Here is a 20,869-nt window from a genome sequence, read left to right on the forward strand (position 1 = left end):
TTTTTTGAGTCTCCTGCTGAAGTGTGGAACTGGCTTGAAGGATGGCGTCAGTCGGCGACCACCCAAAACCGGCGCAGGAAATCTGCAGATCGCTCTGACGATGTGGGGCCACCTGAAAGTCAAGACCTGTTCGCGGACATTACGCAAGGCGAGCAGTGACCCATAAGTTTAAGTCTGATCGAACAACTGGAGCACTATTCCTTTGAACCGACTGACTCCATACCGTTTGTGATGTTGCTCCTACTCGCCATGGGGCTCCATGCTGGCCTCTTAAGTGGGGAACCGCCCTTTCATTGGTCCGTCACGACACCTGTGCTGCTGGGACTATCCAAGTTCGGCAGGGCAGCTCTCAGCCACCATATCCTGTCTCCACGGAAGTGACCTCCTCGCTGCTTCGGCCTTCAGGATGTTCCTCCGGATCACCGCTATAAACCAAACCCTGCATCTCGCTGACCTTCCACTCCGGATAACAGTCCACCTCATACTCTGCAGCATGCCTAGACTCCTATATATCCTTTTGCTGGGTTTTTATACTTGTACGTGTTGCTCTAACTGTTGTCTTCAAATGACCTGTAAACAACACTGTTCTAGCAGACTACTCTGAGGTATGACAGACTTACTTACCTAGTACCTTTACGGGGGGGGTGAATTTCGGCCCTAGAGGCTACTCATCGAAACATGAAGAGGTGATGAACGTTATACCCGAGGAGGGTGAGAAATGCCACAGACTCTGACCATCCTTCCCATGTTAGTTGTCACATAGTGTCTGTGTACACCGTGTGGCGCCTCAAGACGCTGTCCCTTGCCTGAACTGATATAGACGGGGCCCTCGGCGTGGGGCCGACCTGGGCCTACTTGTTAATAATTTCTACTATGTGAATGCTATCACTGATTTAAGTTGTTTATAACCGCATTAGACGATATCATCCTGTCAATAGCTAGCGGGGGCACCCACGGCTCTCCACGCACCTCATCCATGTTCGGGAGGGCGACAGGCCCTCTGCCTAGTTGGGGAGTGGATAGTTTCAAGTCCGCTGGCAGGGGGGCAGGGAGGGGGGAATGGTAAGGGGGGAGAATTTGGGAGGGACGGGAGTTGTTGGGGAGTTGACGAAGAAACTGGTATGGTTTCTGTTTTTGTTTCTGTTCACACACTGCAGAGAATTCTTGACCGTGGAGCATGTTACACAGCGAAACACACCCTCGCATAACATCTATTGCGACTTCTCAGACACGAGCCCAGCTACACGACACCATATGCTTCTACAGAACACCCATTGCTCAATGTCTGGGTATACTAGGCCTCTCGGGTACTCCACCACAGGCCCCTCCTTGACCGTCATTTCCTACAAGATACACTTGATGCCCCAAAAGCCATTGATCCGTGCACAATCTCTGTTCTTTAAGCCACCATGACACCCCCACTGACGACGTCCCTCTCCATCATGACGTGGAATGTTAACGGCCTAGGCAACATAATAAAAAGAGGGATAGTCATGCAATATCTCAAACGCCACACTCCAGACCTGGTTCTCCTCCAAGAAACGCACTTAATGGGCAACGCGTGCCAAGCACTACACCAGGGAGGCTATAAACTGCTCGTACACGCAGGCTTCACCTCTGGTTCCAGAGGGACCAGAATCCTGGTTCGGAGGAATGTGGCGCTGACATGTACGAAAACGTGGGCTGACCCCATGGGTCGCTTCGCTGTACTATTGGCCACCTGGGAAGGCAAACCGTTGAATGTCGTTTCAGTCTACATCCCTCCGACCTTAGTCACAGCTGCTCTGCAGGCCCTACAGCGCATAATGTTAGACCTCCCACAAGGACCCTTGCTTATCGGGGGTGATTTCAATATGACGATGAATGATGCCCAAGATCGGCACCCCCAGCGTACTTCACACAAGCCGGGCTCCGACCTATTTGACTTCACACAGACAATGGGGCTCGAAGACCTGTGGCTCCTGTCCCACTCGACTACTTCTTACTTTACTCACTACTCCAACGCCCACAACAGCAGCTCTCATATAGACTACCTGTTCTCTCCTACCACTGAGTTTTTTCGCCACCCAGAAGGGCTCCCTAGAGGAATCTCCGACCACTCCCCACTCACTGTGAAGTTCACACACTACCGCCAGAGGGCACGCGGCCCCATAATCATAACGCCCTGGCTCTTAAAAATCCCTGACATAAAAGACTGCCTGCTAGAGCATATAGAATACTACTTCGCGGAAAATGTGGGCTCTGTGACATCGGCCATAACTATATGGGAGGCATACAAGGCAGTACTTAAGGGTAAGGCGCTAGCTCTAAAAACTGGCTACATCCACAAACACAGTGAACACCTACTACAGGTAGAAACAGACCTGACCAACCTGGAATCCCTCCACAATGCCAGCCCCACAGACGAATCGGCGACTCGCCTCCGCGCGAAACAACTAGAATACAAAGCATTGGCCCTTGAGAAGGCGCAAGCCAAGCTCTTGAAGACACGTCATCGCGTTTACGAACTGGGGGACAGGGCAGGTAAAATGCTGGCATGGCTCGAAAAACGTGAGCAGGGATCTCGTTGGATCCCAGAGCTGTCCCTGCCAGACCACTCTACCGTCACGGATCCGGGTGATATAGCCGAGGCCTTTGCCACCCACCTAGAAGGTGTCTACACAGCCAGAGCTCACTACAGCGCTAAAGAATATAAACTACTCCTGGCCGAGATGAGACTTCCCATTCTCTCCGAGCCTGAAGTACAGAAATTGGAGGCAGACCTCACGGCGGAGGAGGTTGGCAATGCCTTGTTTTCCATCCAATCAGGTAAAGCTATGGGCCCTAGCGGTGTCCCTGTCGAGTTCCTGAAGGGCATGGCGGGCGAGATCCTCCCACACCTCAAAGCAATGTTTGAGGAGAGCCGCGATGCCGGATGCCTACCGTTGGACCAGCGGTTGGCATCAATTGTGGTCATTCGTAAGCCCAACAAACCGGCTAATGACTGCAGCTCCTACCGACCAATCTCTCTTATCAACGCCAAAGTGAAAGTCCTAGCGAAACTCCTTGCTACCAGACTTATGACAGTCCTCCCCGCCTTGATACATGAGGATCAGTCGGGCTTCTTGCCAGGCCGCAATACAGCGCTTAACCTCCGACGGGTTCACAACGTTATGAACAGGATACCACATCTTCAGGAAGACGCAGCCATCCTCTCCCTTGACGCTACGCTTGCCTTTGATTCTATCGAATGGTCGTACCTCTTCAAGGTACTACTCCGATATGGATTTGGTCCCAAATTCATTCAGTGGATCCAACTACTATACACTGATCTCTGGGGTCAAGTTTATGTCAATGGACATACATCCAGGCGATTTCCCCTACACAGAGGTACAAGACAGGGGTGCCCTCTGTCCCCGTTGTTGTTCGCACTTACCCTTGAACCTCTGGCTCATTGGATCAGAACTGACAATTCCATCCGCGGCCTCCGATGGAATGCTGATACGATCGACAAGATCTCGCTATACGCAGACGACATCCTCGTCTACGTCTCCTCCCCCAAGTGTTCCCTTAACAGCCTGCTACATGGTATCACTAACTTTGGCAAATACTCGGGCTTCTCCATTATTTGGTCCAAATCTATACTTTACGTTTTACACGGCCTCCCCTCCCACGAAGCTACTCAATTGAAATCGCCCGGGACGGATTTAAATATCTGGGAATTTTTATCACTCCAGACCCGAAAATATTTCATGACCGCAACCTAAAAGGCCCACTTCAAAGACTTCATAACGACATCTCTCATTGGAGAACACTCCCCCTCTCTCTCCCAGGTAGAGCGGCCCTATTCAAAATGCTAGCACTCCCTCGATTTCTCTATGCCCTACAAAATTGTCCATTTCCCATGGCCGACTCCTATTTCAACTCGCTCGAAAGAGACCTTCGCCACCTCCTATGGGACAGCGGTTCTCCCCGCATTGCTCACATTTCACTTACACAGGGATGGTAGGATGGAGGTATTGCCCTTCCCAATGTTCGACTTTACTACTGGGCTACTCAATTGGTTGCCACTAACTCATGGATTTATGGTTCACCCACGAACCCTGCTTTTCACCTAGAGAGGTGCCAGACAGGCCGCGGGGGCTACCTCGAGGCTCTATATGGCAAACACTCCCGTGCCCGGTATATAGGCCCGATGTCCCACACAATAACAATCTGGCACCGTGCGAACAAGCGACTCGGATGGACTAACACCCTCACATTGTCCACCCCACTTTGGACTTCACATAAGCTCGGCACCCTATGTCACTATCAAGGCTTCGATAAATGGGACACAATTGGCATATCCACCATAGGTGACATGCTTCGCAAGGGCAAATTGCTGACATTTGAAGAGCTCCAGAAGACATATGACTTGACCCATTCTGAGGCTTTCCGATACCTCCAAATTAAACATGCCATACTTGCCAACGTCCCGGACCTTTCTTCTCTCCCACAATCCTCGCCCCTCGAAGACAGACTCCTGTCAGAACCCCTTCAGGCCAAAGCGATATCCTACACCTACCGTAAATTATGTAATAACATGGCGAACACTTTCCACCTTTTACGAGATAAATGGCAGAACGACATCGGAATCTTAGATGAGGCCGAATGGCAGGCGGCATTGATGTCCCCGCGCGAATCCGCTATCAATCACAGATCCAGACTTATACAATTAAAGATATTGCACAGAACATACATGTCCGCTCCTCTTCTGGCCAGAATTGGTAGACGCTCATCTGACCTCTGTCTCCGTAACTGTGGTCAAACTGGTACCTTCTACCACATTCTGTGGGAATGCCCGGTGATTCAAGACCTCTGGAAACGCGCCACTCAGAAAATGACTGATGAAATAGGAAAACCTGTCCATCTGACCCCCAAATGTGAACTCCTCAATGTATGGGACCCCGCAGACCTAACTGCAATAGAACAACAATGGCCGGCTCTGGGTTTTCTCTTACTGAAACGTGAAATAGCTATGCAATGGGGCTCACCATCTAAACTGCTCCTGATTAAGTGGGTGGCCGCTATGGATGTGTGCATGTTGTCCGGGAAAACGGTCTACAAGATATGGGGATGTCCTGGTGTTTGGGATAAGAAATGGGGACGATGGAATATTTATAGAGGCGAACTGTGTACTTCCCCCTCAGCAGACATGGGAATGACCAGACCTAATCCCCCCTTGTACTCGTGATTGTGGTGCACTGCTGTAATGTACATGTTCTATGGCAAGATTGTAACTCATGACTGTTTGCTAAATACTACCTCTGCTTTTGTACAATAAAATATTTTAAACAACAAAAAAAAAGGAAAAACCAAAACGCCACATACATCTGCCTTTAACGTTCAGGTCGTTTGGGTTGTTCCTAGGGATTGTGCTAAATGTTTGTTATAAATGATGTGGGTTAATAGCGTAATATTGGGAATTTCGTGTATCAAGCAAAACGTACCAGAATTACTTGAGACTACGCCTGCATAATGGGAATTTCACCTGGGACTCGGTTCAGTGTGGTCTACCCCAAGTAAGTTTAACAAGCATTGGCAAAGTCAATTTTTCTGGCATTGACTGATCACCTTTAGGCTTGTCAATGTTTGTCTTGTTTTGTTTGTCCAAAACGTTATTGTTGGGAAAGCTGCTGAGCCCTCATAAGTCTAAAACCAACATTGGCTAAAAGCCACAACTTTTTTTGTCTCAAATAGCACATATTGCCATAGTAGTCTGTGGTACTGAAGGGAACTATGTTGTTGATGAATATGCTCTTTACGAAACAGCACATTCCCTTCGCTCACAGTGAGGTCAGCCAATGGCTGAAGTGATGTGACCCATTGCTCCATGCTGTAGGCTATAGTGGCTGGAATCAAAATGTGATTAACAGACCAAGCCAATATATGCAGAGAGCTGGCCAAAGTCCATCTAAGTAAGTACATTGTACATATCATTTTAGTAAAATAAAAAGATGTGGGTTTCCACCATACCTAGAAAGGAGGCTAAACAATGATTTCTACAGAACATATTTTATAGTATTGTGTCTAAAAGACCATTCATTGCTTTTAGGTCTGGTCTTTGAGAGAACTTTAGCTGTCGGCCAGACAATAGTTTTTCTGAAAACTCTCATACATAATGTACAGACAGAGTGGCTTTTGGTCAGTGGACTTCATGCTGTGGTCTGGTAATTTGTCATTTGAATTTTACTTCAGCCCTCTTACAGCTTACTGCATGAGGCAGTTTTTCGGCGCACTTTACTCACTTGTTCTCTTAAATTTGAGTGACTGCACAAAGCCCACCACAACTCCTCTGAGCACCTCTTTGTTGGTCCAATATTCTTTGTGAGATTTCCTATTTCTTATGTAACTTAGTTCATTCTACACTGAATATGCGCATGCATACAGTCTTGTTTTCCGATTGTTTAATGCTTGTTTTTACTAAATTCGTGAATGTCCCTGAGCTTTCCCAATTTGCCATCCATTTTGTCATGACACGTGTTTCTCGTTCTAGGTAATTTATATGATATGGAATGCCTTAAATGACCCTCTTTTTGGCTATATTCAAGACAACTCCAAAGTGCCATGTTTCTCAAAACGACGATACTCCATTTTATATGGTGCTCCATTTTATGCGCTAGCCTTTCTGCTTCCCTGGTTCCCATGGAAGACCTACCAAGAAGGCGATTGGCTGAGTGGTGTTCACCTTGTCGTTGCCCTATGTGCCTTTGATGGTATGTTGACGTTTGTTTTGCTGGCACAGTGCGCATTGTTTGCAGAAATTTCAACCAAGCATGAGAACCGACTGCAGCTGATTACCTATAACCAGGTAGCATCATTAATTGGATCAACCAGTATCTTATTCTGTGGACTTGTGTCCAATAATATGGAAAACTTTTTGTACTTCCAAACCTTCACCATTGGCCTCGCAGTGCTATCGACGGCCTGCATGTGCTACACTGGAGTGTATGGATTTAGCCAATACGAGCAAAGGGAAAAGTTGACCGAAAGTACAGACTCAGGTTCTTCTATGGACTCCCAGTCCTCCTGGTCCTCAGTGTTGTCCCTGACGAAACAAATCCTGACCCAAAAAAACTTTATTTTGTTTGTGATCATGAACTTCTTCCAAGTCTTCCATCTGACATTCTGCAGCAACTTCATGATGATCTTTGCAGATAACCTCATCCCTAAGGAAGCCCTGCCCTCGTTTGTAAGAAGTTTCATGTACGGTGCTGGCTTTATCTGCCCTCAGGTATGTATGCTAGCTTCATTTCCAGTCATAATTTATTTATATATTGCAGTGTACAGTTCAGAATTTGAATAAATATTAATTGATGCATGTTTGACAACAGGGAGCCTATTGACAATAAGAGGCGCAAAGCAAGAGATTAATCTTAAACCCAAAAAACGTTACTATCATAGTGATATATCACTAAAAACAGGCGACCTGGCAATACAGTGTTATCATGAACAGTAGGTCATAAAAAGTGAACCAAAGGCCAACATCAGTCTAACCCCTTAGATGCAGGGTGGGCATGGAAAGGAAAGAAGCAGACCCACCCTTCACCAACCAAAGAGAATGCACTGAAATACCCTTTTCAGTTAGAAAGGGCAACAGCACAACCAAAACACATTTGGGAGGCAGAGTTAACACATGGGTGATGATCATAAACAGTTGTGCATATGTTTGCTTATGGTCTCCATACTGTTAGATTGTTTTTGCGTGAGCGGGTTACAGGCATGGCCCAGACATGTAAACAAACCGGAGTTGTGTGGCCACCTATCAGTGGAGACTAGCAATGACTACTCTGATCAGTCTAGTACTGTTTATTAATGTGTTCAGAAACGGTGCTTCTGGAACCTGGGTGTACAAACACATCACATGCAACTTCATTGAAGTAGCATGCATTGTCAGTTTAGCCACTATACCATAATGCACACGTTGTAAATATTTCAGCTTATTTAACCCACCTGAAAACTCTTAAAAAAGACTGTTGTTCTCAATTGCAGATACTTTACACTTATTCATATGTTTTTTGCAAGTTCAGGACCTTGAGCCTTACAGATTAGGCATTTGCTTTCCCTCCTACCACTGGGTCTGCAGGCCCTTAAGCATAGAAGAGTATTGCAAGACATGTTTCTCTATTTTCAGAGCCCTTCAGGGGCCGCATTATAAATGTGGCGCATTTTCCTTCATTGCGTTTGGCGCACCTTTTAAATGGTATGCCCAGCACAATGATGGAGAATGTGCCATATTATGATGAATTTGCATCCCCCAGGGCAGCCGCAAACTTGTGCTGCCCTGGGGGCAGCACATTCATGCGAAAAACTGAGCAGCTGCTTTGAAGCTGCTCTGTCTTTTCACAGTGCAGGCGGTAACCCGCCTCCACTTTGAAGGGGGATTAGAGATCACCTTGCAAGCGGGTGCATTCAGTGACTTCACCCACCTGCAAGGGGATGTCTGGTGGGTCCATGGGACCCCATTTCCCCCTCCGAATTGCTGCCATCAGTGGGCGCACTGACAATACACCATCTTTAAATTAGCGCACTGTCACTGCGCCTCCTGAGAGTTCTTTGCCTCTGCGCCCACGTCTGTAATATGTCGCTGGCTCAGGGTCAAAGGGATTCCCTCATTTGAATGGGGCACTGCCCCAGAAGCCCGCTGCCCCTTCTGTAATACCAAAGTGCCCCATGGTGCGCAAAGTGGGTGCAAACGCCCGTTACACCCACGGGGCACTTTGCATAATACAGCCCCTGGTCTTGTGACAATGTTAACATACCTCAACTGTGTATTTGGCCTGAACTTTGTTTGTTATTAACAGCTTTCATAACAAGTTGTCTTGTTAGTTTGAAAGAGATGTTTATCTAACAATCTAATATGAATATTCAGAGGCTGAGGCTAGACTAACCGATCCTGACCTAGGGCACATCCGTGGTAGTTCCACAGACTAATTCAGATGGCAGTTGTGAGACATTGACATCTGCCCCGAGGCCAGATTTCCTGCTGCGAAAGGAGGGAGTGAGCTTCCTCAAAGCCAAGATTCTGTGAGTTTTGTAGACTATCTTTGAAGCCCTCTGTAAGTATATATGAACCATCTGTTCTATTCTTTTGGCAAGATTAAAGAACATTCTGGTACATTATTCCAGAAGAATGTTTAGCCAGAAGGTTGGCTCCATAGAGAGAGAATGAAGAGGGATGTAAAGTTTCTGATCCATAGAATCCATATGGACAGGATGGATCTGTTTCGTTGAGATACATTTTCCAAGTAATGTTTTTCATTGAAAGGTATATGCTACATGTTTTTGCCGAGACACCACATGTAGATAGCATGTAGTGAGTACACGCCTGCTCAAACACGGAACCCACTCCGGTTGAGATCATGTTAAAAATCTGAGTGAGTTTCAGACCGGGAGGATGTGGTTAAGGAAAGAGATTTTGAGAAAAGAACGTGCAACGACATGAAGGAGCTAGTCAATAACTAGGTAAAATCCTAGAGGTCCCAGTTTTGGTTCACTTAAGACATTTAGCTGGTAAGCAAGGGTGGAGATCATTGCAAAATGGGGATTGCTGACCTCAGATTGGACATGTAGAATGTTCAGGCTACTATCCTCTTACTATCTGATAGAACATAAGTTACTTTCCATATATTTGTTACTTATATTAATTAATTATTAAACTTGGTTGCGTTTAAATCTATCTTCTTCTTGTCCAAAAAAGGACTCGCTTCTAGCAGTGCCTAATTTTCAGAATGGTCTTAGAACAGGTCTCCTGTCTGATGCATTTATGTGTGAGAGCCCTTATTGTTAGATCTGCAGCCATTTTGCAATCTCACATTAATCTACTTTTTCACGCTTCATTGCCCTTTCTTTATATTTCTCAAAAGCAGCGATTACTCTGAGGAACACTCGTAAATACCGATAAATTAAGTTCTTTGTTCCCCTTCTTTTAACAAAATACAAACTGGCAATGCTTCAGCGGGCCCTGATTCCTGAAGCATAGTGTAGATTTTAATATTTCTTATGTGTGATGAAAAATTCTCTTTGTGAAAGTAAATTCCTATTTCTGATTTACAGAACCAAGATTGATGGCATTTTATCAAAGAATTCGGTTACAAATGTAGGACTAATCCTAATGCAATACATTACTCTATCAGACAGATCCATATAATTTTTTCAACTGGACCCTTTGTTTGTATATTAGCTGTTTGCCTAGTTCCTATTGGTCACTGTTACGAGTATTACGGCATTCCATGCAGAGCTTCCTCACCTCCGGGATTACAGTTAATGGCAAGAATTCCTCCTTCAGATTCCTGCAATTGTAAATTAAACCCTATGGAATGAGGAGTAACAAACTTTTTTTATTGCATTTATTAAAGTTTTTGACATGTTATACAAACATTACATGCTTCTTCAGCTCTGTAACATAGGAAGTACAAAACTTAATATATATTATAGAAGCATAGCATAAGGAAAGAAAAATATAATCATAAAAGAAAAAACTGCTTCGGCGTCCGTGAATATTTACATTAAACATGTCCAAGTGTTGCACATACATTGACATCCGTATCTAATTATTGACTTTATTAGTCTCCAGGCATAGGACTTGACCCAGAAGTCAGTATTCACCATACTAGTGAAATGTCAGCTGAAGAACCCAGTCCCAACCCCCTTCTGTGGTCAGCAAGGTGCGAGCATGCTAAAAACAGGTGAGACAAGGAAGAGGTATTGTCACGCATACATTACATTCCTAAGATATTCATATTCTTTATAGTACGCAGTGAGCAGCTCTTTCACCTACGCTTAGTTTCTCGTCAGTATTCCCTACACATGTTTCTCCAATTAGTGTCAGCTATCTATTCAGAGGTGTGCAGGGCTTTCCCTGCTATATACGTTTGATACAATCCCCAAACATTCTTAGGACGACTCTGGGGAGGAAGCAGTTCGCTATACAATTCCATTTGTGTGTTACAATAGAGCATATCGCGGGACCACTCCACTAGAGTAGGAGGCGGACCACGCGCCCAGCGATGCTACTCTTTTCAATCAGTAATCCCATCTCTATCAGACGTCGAATCTCCTTCTTCATTTACTTTGAATAGCCTAGTAGGGCGAGCAGAGGGTCTGGGGAAATTGATATTTCTACAATATCACTCAGTTCCTGAAATATCAGTCTCCAGTATTTAGCAACCACTGGACATAACCAGGCCACATGTCAAAAATCTGCTGGAGTCACTCTACACCTGTCACACTTCGCTGTTTCACACAGTCTATATCTATGCAAACAGGATGGTGTGTAATAGACCCTTTGTAAGTATTTAAAGTGGATTAGCCTATGACGTCCGTCCAAGGAGACCCGCTGCATCGCCTCACAGCAATATCTCCAGGTGTCGTCGTCTATGATCATATCCAAGTCAGTTTGCCACTCTAACCGCGACTTAGTGTAAAGGTTTTTGGAATAGTTTTTTACTGTTCTGTAAGTGCTAGGTAGCAGCCTGTAAGGGGACCCCGATTTTAACATCAATGTGAAGGGAGCTACTTCCAGTGACTCTGCCATATCGTCTCCTAGGAGCTCTCGCATGGCGTGTTGCATCCTATGAAATTGAATTTGCACTTATAGTGTGACCTCCTGACTTACAACCTCAATGTCAGCCCACTTATGCATACTGCCCTCCAGGAATTGTCACCAACTTTAATCCTATTGATAGTCTTTAATGCCTTAACCATTGCCCGGTCCCCACTCGGAGGCAGCCAACCGCACCACTCCATTGGAGTAATTGGAGAATATAATATAGTGCTCGCCTGACTCTTCATCAGATCATGCCACGCATGCACAGTGGCATTAATTGATTCCAAGACTCCAGTTCGGCAATCAGGAGCACTGAATAAGCAGGAGGGGAGATTAGCTAGGGCCACAACCATCCTCTCTATGTGCAGATGAGGAGGGTCAAATTGCTGAGGTATCCAATGGTATGCATGCAAGCTTTGTGCTACTCTATAATAAAGGTCGATATCCGGGGCTCCCAGTGCACCTAGATTGTAGGGAAGGGTAAGGACCTTCCACTGAACCCGTAGCTGCTTTCCCATCGATGCCAGTTTCGTCAATATTGAGGTAATAGATTTAAAAAAGTGTACTGGAAGGACCAAGGGTATATTTTAAAACAGGAACCTTGGGAGGACCACCATCATCATCAGCGATATTCGCCCAAGTAAAGAGATAGGAAGACGTGCCCAACGGTCCACATCCTCCTCGGGTTTAGTGACTGCCCTACCATAGTTTTCCCTGAATATTAAATCCGAGTATGTATGGATCTGTATAACCAAGTAGCGTACCGGGTCAGTAGACCAAGTCAGTGGGGAATCCAATTCAAAGGGAGAAGTGCGTTTGGTCAATGGGAATATGATGGACTTATTCCAATTTATTTTTAATCCAGAAAGCTCCCCAAAACAGACTACTTCTCTAAGCACATGAGACAAATTAGTCTCTGGATTTCTAATGTAGAGAAAGTGTCATCCGCGTACGATGATATTATTAAATTGTAATTAGGAAATCGGATTCCTCCCAGTCCCATGGTATTCCCTGAATGCACAGGCAAGGGGTTCCGCAACTACAGCATATAGGAGAGGAGATAGTGGGCAACCTTGCCTGGTGCCTCTAGATATTTTGACAGGAGCAGTGACCATATCCCAATCCTTATTCTTACAGAAGGAGAGGTATACAAAACAGCCACCAGTTTAATAAATATTTCGCCAAGACGCATCCTCCTCAACAGTGACCCATGCACGCCCTTTCTACAAAGTCAAACGATTTTTCTGCGTCTAGGAAAACTGCAGCAGTTTTAATCTCCGGATGAACATGTTGTACTGCCCCGAAGAAAGTGCGCAGATTGTATGTTAGATTATGTCCCGGGACAAATCCTGCCTGCTCCGTGTTGGCCAATTTCTGAACTAGCGGTGTGAGGCAATTGGCTAGGATCTTAGCATATATTTTGGCATCTACATTCAATAGCAACAGTGGGCTGAACGAGGAGCACTCGTCCGGAGGCTTACCAGGTTTCAGAATAGTAATTATCAGAGCCTCTCTAATTGATGGGGGCTACTCTCCTGATTCGCTAATGTCTTCAAATAGTGTTACCAAATGAGGGACTAATGAATCCCTGAACTCTTTGTAAAAAGCCACCGAGTGCATACTTTTTAGGGCCTCTTGAATTTCCCAAGCCTCCAGCGGTCTCATCAGATATTCACGGTGCTCATTCGTGAGCCAAGGCAACTTTATGTGCTCAAGGTAGTCCAGAACATTGCTTTCATCTATATTCGCCTGAGACAGTTTTAATTCCGTATAATATTGGCCAAAAAGGTTTGCTATACTTTTGGGATCGATCAACGACTCCCCCTCATCCGTCTGAATTGCAGTGATTGCAGAGGACTCTCTCCTATGGCGCAGCAGTGCTGTCAGCGTAGCCCCCGGGCGCTCCCCCTTCCCATAGATTCTAGCCACAGCATATTTACCCATAAGTTAAACTTCACTGTCGGCCGCTTCCTGGTTCTCCTCCAATGTCTTTTTTTAACTCTTAAACACTATTAGCTGCCCCTCCGTGCTGCAATCCCAATTCTAGGTCAATCCGGCATTTTTCCAGACGATCAAGTCCACCTCTGATGGCGCGCAGCACCCACGAGTATTTAGAAATTATAATGCCTCTTATATAAACTTTGAAAGTTTCCCAGACTGTGGAAAACCTAGGTGCTGACCCAATATTGTTTGTAAAAAAGTCTTCTATAGCTTCGGATATGTCCGTTTTAAATGCGCTATCGAGCAGTGAATAACCTCCATGTGAACGGGACATGTCTCTTCTGTGAGCTGAGTTGCACTAGTAGTATTTGTGCATGGTCTGATAGGGTTTGGGGGTGTACCGTGTATTCCCTAACCGCTGGGTATAACGCCCTTGCAAGTAGCCAATAGTCTATTCTCGTGTGGAGCTCATGTGGAGCAGAGTAATGTGTGTAACCCGACCCCTGCCCCGGAGAACAAGTGCGCCAGACTTCAACCAAATCCAGACGCACCATTGCATCTGCGATGGATTTTGCTGAGGCCGAAGTGCGCTAATAGGACCTCCCGAACAGTCCAGTGTTGGGTCTAGGACACAATTAAATTCACCTCCCACTATCAGCGGTAGTGCAGTATCTATGCAGGGACATGTTAATAGAATTTGATAAAACTGTGGATTATCATAATTTGGCCCATACACATTAATCGCTAGCAAGTCTAGGCCTTTCCCCCTACACCTAGAGATAGTATAACGCCCCTCTGTGTCTGCTATAACCGGGTCTAATTTAATTCTTGATTTCGGGTTGATCCATGTAAGTACCCCTCTGATGTTCGTCGAAAAGCCAGCTGCATGGAAGGGTCCCTGTAACACGCTCTGCGTGAGGATCTTACTATCTACAGGAAAATGTGCTTCCTGTACCAAAGCAATATCTATGGAATGCCGTCTGGGATATGCAATAACATTACGCACCATGCAGTAATTATTAAGTCCTCTGACATTCCATGTCCGGTATCTCACCTTGTTACATTCACCCTGGGCCATCCTTTAGGTATCCAAATATCAAAGGTGTACATGTCTGTCTTGATCCCGTCTAGCCTGGACAACAGTTTATCGTGTCTATAACCAAGTTAATGGACAATACACTCTCTGTGGTTAAAAAAACAACAAGGTGAACTCCCCCCCTCGCCCCCTACTTTGCGTCATCCCCAACTGGGCGTGAACGAAATAACCCCCCCTCAGATACCCAAACAAGAATGGCATAATGCCATCAGGTGGAGCACACACAGGGGCAGATGTTGCCTCTCCACCAACACTCACTTCACCATAGCTGAGTGAGAATTACAGCCATCGAGAATCTTAGCTTTTAAGCATACCTTCGTTCATAGACCTGGTTTCAGAATTCCACCCCGCATATAACAATTACTTATTAGTCTCTGAGTATCAAGCATACAGGTTTTTGAGACACACAATAACAATCTCCCCCAGGATCTCTTTTACACATCGGTTAGCAAGTTAGATGCCTCAAAGAAATCAACATTACACTCTGCGAATAGTAGATAAAAGTGCTTCAACGTCATACCTGCTTGCCAGGAGGTAGCCATTATGACAGCCAGCACCCAGCTATGGTCCTAAAAATGTTAGGACCTACCTCCCCCTTCAATCAGTCATGGGAACAGCATCTCTCCGCTCAGGATAATATTCGGGGAAAAAACGTACTTTACAAATGTGAGGGAACAGAAATAGTCTCCAAAATAATGTCTCCCAGCACGGAAGGCCATTGTGAGGTGGGTGAGAAAAAAGAGCTTCCCCCAAGGACTTAACAAAATACCTGCCTCCTATCCAGGGTGCTCAGCTGTAGCAGGCGAGGTGCCTCATACCTTTATGGCCAGAGCTCACTTAGGTGCCGTCCTGCCCATCAGTAGCGTGGATGCAGGCTTAATTGTAAGCAGTGACACAGGTGAAATGCGGTGCCATGAAAAAGTAGCTTGTCTCTTGTAGGCGGTTTCTAGGTCTCTCTTATTGCAGCACCCGACTGCATGCCGCTCCCGCCAGCCACAGTGGATCGCCTTAACGGGAAGCTCAGGCCGGGGCAATCCCCTCTCTCCCTCCGACAGTCTGTGCCTCACGCCGCCAGGAAAGGCGCTGGGTCGAGAGCAGGCCTCTCCACAACGTCTGGCCAACTCACCGCGCCTCTACTACTGGTCATGGCCATATCCCAGCTCAGGCAATGAGGAGACCAGCGCAATTCGCTCACGGGCCACGGAAGCCCCAGCCAGCACCAACACCAGCGCCTCGTTCAGCAGCGTCTCCCACCCGATGGCCAGCGTCGGCCGGGGGTCCTAGGGCGCCCCCGCTACTGAGCTGTCTCTGGGCAGCCCACCTCATTCCGCAGTAGCCCTCAAGGGCAGGCAGCGCAGTTCCCTACCTCTCTGCATGGATTATGGCGTCTCAGCACCGCTTTCCAGGCCAGCAGCGGTAGGTGTCAATGCAGCAGCGCCTCCACAACACAGTCAGTGTAGTTCAAGGTTCAGCAGTCGGTAAGATGCCAGGATAATTACAGATAGTATTGGTGGCTTAGAGGAGCTCCGTTTACTGCTCGGCTATCTTGCGAGCCGGTTAGCTCCGACCCCAGTGAGGAGTAACTAACTGCATGTTACCCGTAATTACGAGGCAGCATTCTCGTAGTATTCACTATTCTGTGGTATTTAACCCAGATATTTACCACCTCCTCAGAGCAGTTGGTAAATATCTGCAGGAGTTTTGTGCGGGTGAGGGGCTGGGGAGTGTAGGAGGGAGAATACAAAGGATGTTGCGTGGCTGATGGAGTATAATGTGCTTCTCCATTGCGTTAGCTGGGAGTCAAGTGGAGAATGGGAAACGGGATCCGGCTTACTCTGCAACCCTTTCATTGTTCCAATTTTACACAATGCCATTGACAGATTTTTCAGCAGATGAATTCAAGTATGGACACCTGTAATTTTAGAGTGTGGAAAGCATTGTCAACTACTTGCCCCCCACAAGATGTAACTATGCTACGATCCTCCTTAGGCATGGCCAGTTATTGCTCAAGATACATTCATGACTTTGCTATGGTGAGTGCCCCGTTGAGAGACTTAAGAAAGCAAAATGCCTCATTCCGGTGGTCTCCTTAATGCGACCAAAGTTTGAAAGACATAAAACATGCGATTGAGAATGCAACTGAAATGGCCTATTTTGACGCCAAGTTTCATACTGAGATCACAGTAGATGCGAGCCCGGTGGGGTGGGGGGCAGTGTTTGCTCATCACCGTTTTAATCCGAATGCCCAGAGACACTTTGTATCCTATAGCAGTAGAAGCCTGTCTGAAACAGAACATGCCTACTCTCAGCCGGAGAAGGAGAGTCTGGCTGTAGTATGGGCCTCAAAACATTTGTTTTTATATGGGAAGTGCTTTACTATCATCACAGACCACCAAGCTTGCTCACTATCTCTGGAAACCCGAAAGCTAAGATGCCCTCTTGTATTGAGAGGCGCGAGTAGCGACTACAAGAGTACGACTATGTGATTGTACACAAGCTGGGAAAAGATCAAAACCCTGCAGACGACTTTTCACGAGTGCCACTGAATCGCCACGTTTCACCGGCCGAAGCAGCTGAAGAGTATCTCAAATTCATTGTGATGTCCAACACGCCAGCAGCCCTATTCATTGAACAAATTATTGCTGCTGTGAACGCAGATAAGGACATGATCCTCCTCAAAGACATCATTACAAAGCAATCTTGGAAAAAAGTGTTTGACCCTTTGCTGATGGTGTTGAATTTCAAAAATTAAATGTACAAGATGAGCTATCCGTCACCCAAGAAGGTATTGTACTGAGATGCTCGATATGCTTCTTACCTGAGAGCCTGTGACAGCAAATCATTGAACTTGCCCATGAATGAAACTGTGGCGTTGTAGCCACCAAAAGAGCCCTAGGAGACCAAGTGTGGCTCCCTCGCCTGAAGAACGAGTTGAGAAGGAGCTGAAAGTGTGCCGCCTTTGTTACTGTTTATCCCCCATGGTGATGCAGCATCCATTGACAATGACGGACCTTCCTGCGCATACCTGGGGGAAAGTTGCAATTGGCTTCTTTGGGCCGGTAAGAAATAGACATCATCTCTTGATCTTCATTGATGAATGTACACGTTTTCCTGTGGTCGAAGACGTGCCATCAACGACCCATGACAAAGTCATTGACCGGTTTGATGTAATCTTTGCCTCGTGGGGCATCCCTGCTATTCTCAATTCTGACAATGGCCCACCTTTCAATAGCAAAGAATTAGAGGAGTTTCCTGTTCGACTTAATGTCAAGCATCAGACCAGTACACCTCTCTGGCCCCAAGCCTTCTGACTTGAACAGGTACTTCCGGTTTAGGAAGCAAATTTATGACTGCACGAAATTTACTTCCCCAGCTCTGTTCCGAACCGCAATCCTCACATACTGGCGACTGATAGTTATCACAAGTTGAAGGGTTTCTTTCTTAGTCCGTCCACGCCCAAGAAAGCTTTAGGCACACTCTCAGTAATGTCTTCGAGGGTCATGTGTTTTTTAAAAAAATGACAAACATTTTAGTTTAAATAAGTACAGTTACATATGTAATCAATAATTCAAAGCAGTCCTGTTGCAATGTTTTCCGTATTGAAAGGGAAGCACATCTAAAAATGCTAATTTTGTGAAATTAGATGGACCACTAAATATCTTTCTTTTTGGACATGTTAGCAATCCCAAACAAGCATTTGCAATGCAATCGGTCTCACGTTGGGGAATGCAATCGGTCTCACGTTGGGGAAAGATAGAGCTATTGATGTTGCAAATGAGAACGCTTTTTAGTTATGGTTTTTGGTTTAGAGTTGGCAGAGCCTCTTTGCAGAGCCTCTTTGCGCTGTTATGACCCCAGTCTGTCAAGAGGCTGAAGGTCGGGTCTGGAGGGCAGGTACTGAGCAGTGGCCACAACAGAAAAGGGCCGGAGGTGGAACTCCTTCTCCATTTGGCTTTAAACCCTGATAAATAAAGCAAGGGGAGGGGGCGTGACCTAGCTTCGGAGCAAGATGGCTGAGTAAATCTACAGCTCTGTCATATCCCTTTCCCCGGCTCCTCTCCTGCCAGTCGTCCTGCTCTCTAACGAGAGATTCCGTATGCGGAGGGCAAGCGGTACTTGCCCGTGGTTTCCCGGACTTCGGCGCTGCTTCTGACCCCGAGAAACGGGTCCTGACAATTTGGGCCTGCTCGCGCCCTGGAAGCCAGGAGCTGTAGTAGGCATCGGAGCCAGCACTGTGTCAGCAGGTGGGGCGGTTGCCACGGACCGGAGATCGCCGGTCGGCGAAAGAAGTGTAGGAGTGAGGGCGCATCTGTAATTGCTTGCGGCGGGCTCCGGCGGTGAGTGGAGACCGCGCTGCGGTTTGTCGCAGCCTCCGTGACCCGGGCCCATCGGTGGCTGGCGGTGTGAGTGCGGGCCATGCAGAGCTGCGCCCGGGTACTGTGACCTCCTGGGGCCCTTGAGACATCATGCTAGGATCGGCCCGTGTGTCACCCGCAGCAGCTTGCATTCAGATACCGCTGTCGGGATCGGGCGGAGAGATCTCGCCGAGACTCTTGGGGAGCTGCAGCAACAAGGTGCGGAGCTGGGGGAGTGACTCTGCCTGCCCAAGATACAGTATTGGCAAATAAAACACGGACTGTGAGCACTGTTGACCTGGCTTGAGCTACTGTACTCCACTGCTTCATTAGCTGAGGGGACAACATTGGGAGAGGAGTGCTGTGTAGTGGCAACAGTTAAAGGAGTGGTATGTTTTCCGTGGTCTCGGCCCTCTCCCTGACATATACTGTAGACTGCTTCTTGATTTCCTCGGCAGGCTAAGAGCACCTCTCAGGGGGTGGAGGATTCCCTAGACGAGGGCAAGCACCTTCCTCAGTGTGCGGTACGGCGGCCCCGTGAGGTGCGAACAGACAACTGACACCTTGCCTCATCTGCACTACCAGGCGCGGCGGCCATCGAGCCAACCACACTGTGTGAGCCTTGTAAGATGGCAGGGAGACATGACTCAGAGAGGGCTTCGGCCAGGGGTCCCAAGTCTGCTGAACTTACCCAATCCAACAAGCTTGATCGATGCACACTACCCAGAGGGTCACCGACAAACCCAAGTAGCACGCCAAAGCCTGTAGAGGACCTTGAGGGAGCCGCCACAGAGCTGACTCTTCAGGACGTCATGACCGCCATTACTGGGATCAAGGAGTCCCTGGAACACAAAATGGGCACCATTGCAATTGATGTTAATCTAATCAGGACAGACCTCACAAAAATAAGCGAGAGGATCAAGACAGCCAGTCTCACGGATGATGTTTCCCAACTTCAGAACGAGATGCAGGCTCTCAAGTCCTTCCGTGAAATGGCCAAGCGCAAACTGGATGATTATGAAGGCCTCACACGGCGAAATAATATTTGCATTCTTGGGGTGCCTGAAAAAGCGGAGGGGTCGGCTCCTGATCTGTTTGTAGAAGACCTCATACTTACGTTCGACCCAAGGGCCTAGGCAAGTTCTTCACTATCGAGAGAGCACACAGGGTTCTGGGGGGACGGGCCAGGCCTGGATCGCTTCCTCGCCCCCTGATAGCGCGAGTCCTTAACTTCCGGGACAGAGATGCAATCCTCCAACATGCCAGGACCGCGACCCCCCTCCGGTATGTAAACGCAGAGCTCACGTTCTTTCCTGACTTTACCCAACTGGTCCAAAGGCAACATCCAACTTTCTTGAACATTAAGAAGAGACTCAGGGAAAAAGGACTCCGGTATGCGATGATGTTTCCTGCCCGACTCCGAGTAGAGGCAGAGGGTCGAGCCTGGTTCTTTGATAACCCAGAAGTGGCTTCCGACTGGCTAGATAGCCGAACTAGAAATAAAGCCGGAGACGGAGAAAGAGAAGGTGATCCAGACACACAGGACCGAGGGTGAGATCTGGGGGGGGGGGGGGGGGGGGGGGGGGTTGTCAGACCCTAATAGAATTCATTGGGGACGGGGGCCAAGAGTGTTGGAGTCGACGTACGATGTCTGCAGTGCGCCTGGGATATTTCCATGTTCGAGATCCATAATCTGTAAACTGCCGGGGATGGGGGATGGAGAGTTGATTTTTCCCCCTCTTTTTCTTCATTTAGTTCACTTATAGGGGCGACAGGCACTCTGCGTGCTCAGACTGGGCAGTTCTAAGCCTAGGGGGCAGGGTAGCAGGACAGGGGGAGTTGGGAGTTGGGGGGGGGAGATCTAAAGAGATATGCTTGCGTTTTGTATTGTATGTAGAGTTGAGTTATTCG

At 47.2% G+C, this 20,869-nt stretch overlaps 1 protein-coding gene across 3 annotated transcripts in view; it reads left to right on the top strand.

The window, feature by feature from the left end:
- The window catches only part of LOC144786143 (transmembrane protein 180-like), a 165,685-nt gene that overhangs the window by 59,672 nt on the left and 85,144 nt on the right, over positions 1-20,869 (top strand). For all 3 annotated transcript variants that reach the window (XM_078665128.1, XM_078665127.1, XM_078665126.1), the window contains exon 4: positions 6,515-7,252. In XM_078665128.1, coding sequence (XP_078521254.1) covers positions 6,515-7,252 — 738 coding nt within the window. The remainder of the gene's footprint in view (positions 1-6,514; positions 7,253-20,869) is intronic.

The sequence above is a fragment of the Lissotriton helveticus genome, chromosome 10, assembly GCF_964261635.1.
Source record: "Lissotriton helveticus chromosome 10, aLisHel1.1, whole genome shotgun sequence".
Lineage (NCBI taxonomy): Eukaryota > Metazoa > Chordata > Amphibia > Caudata > Salamandridae > Lissotriton > Lissotriton helveticus.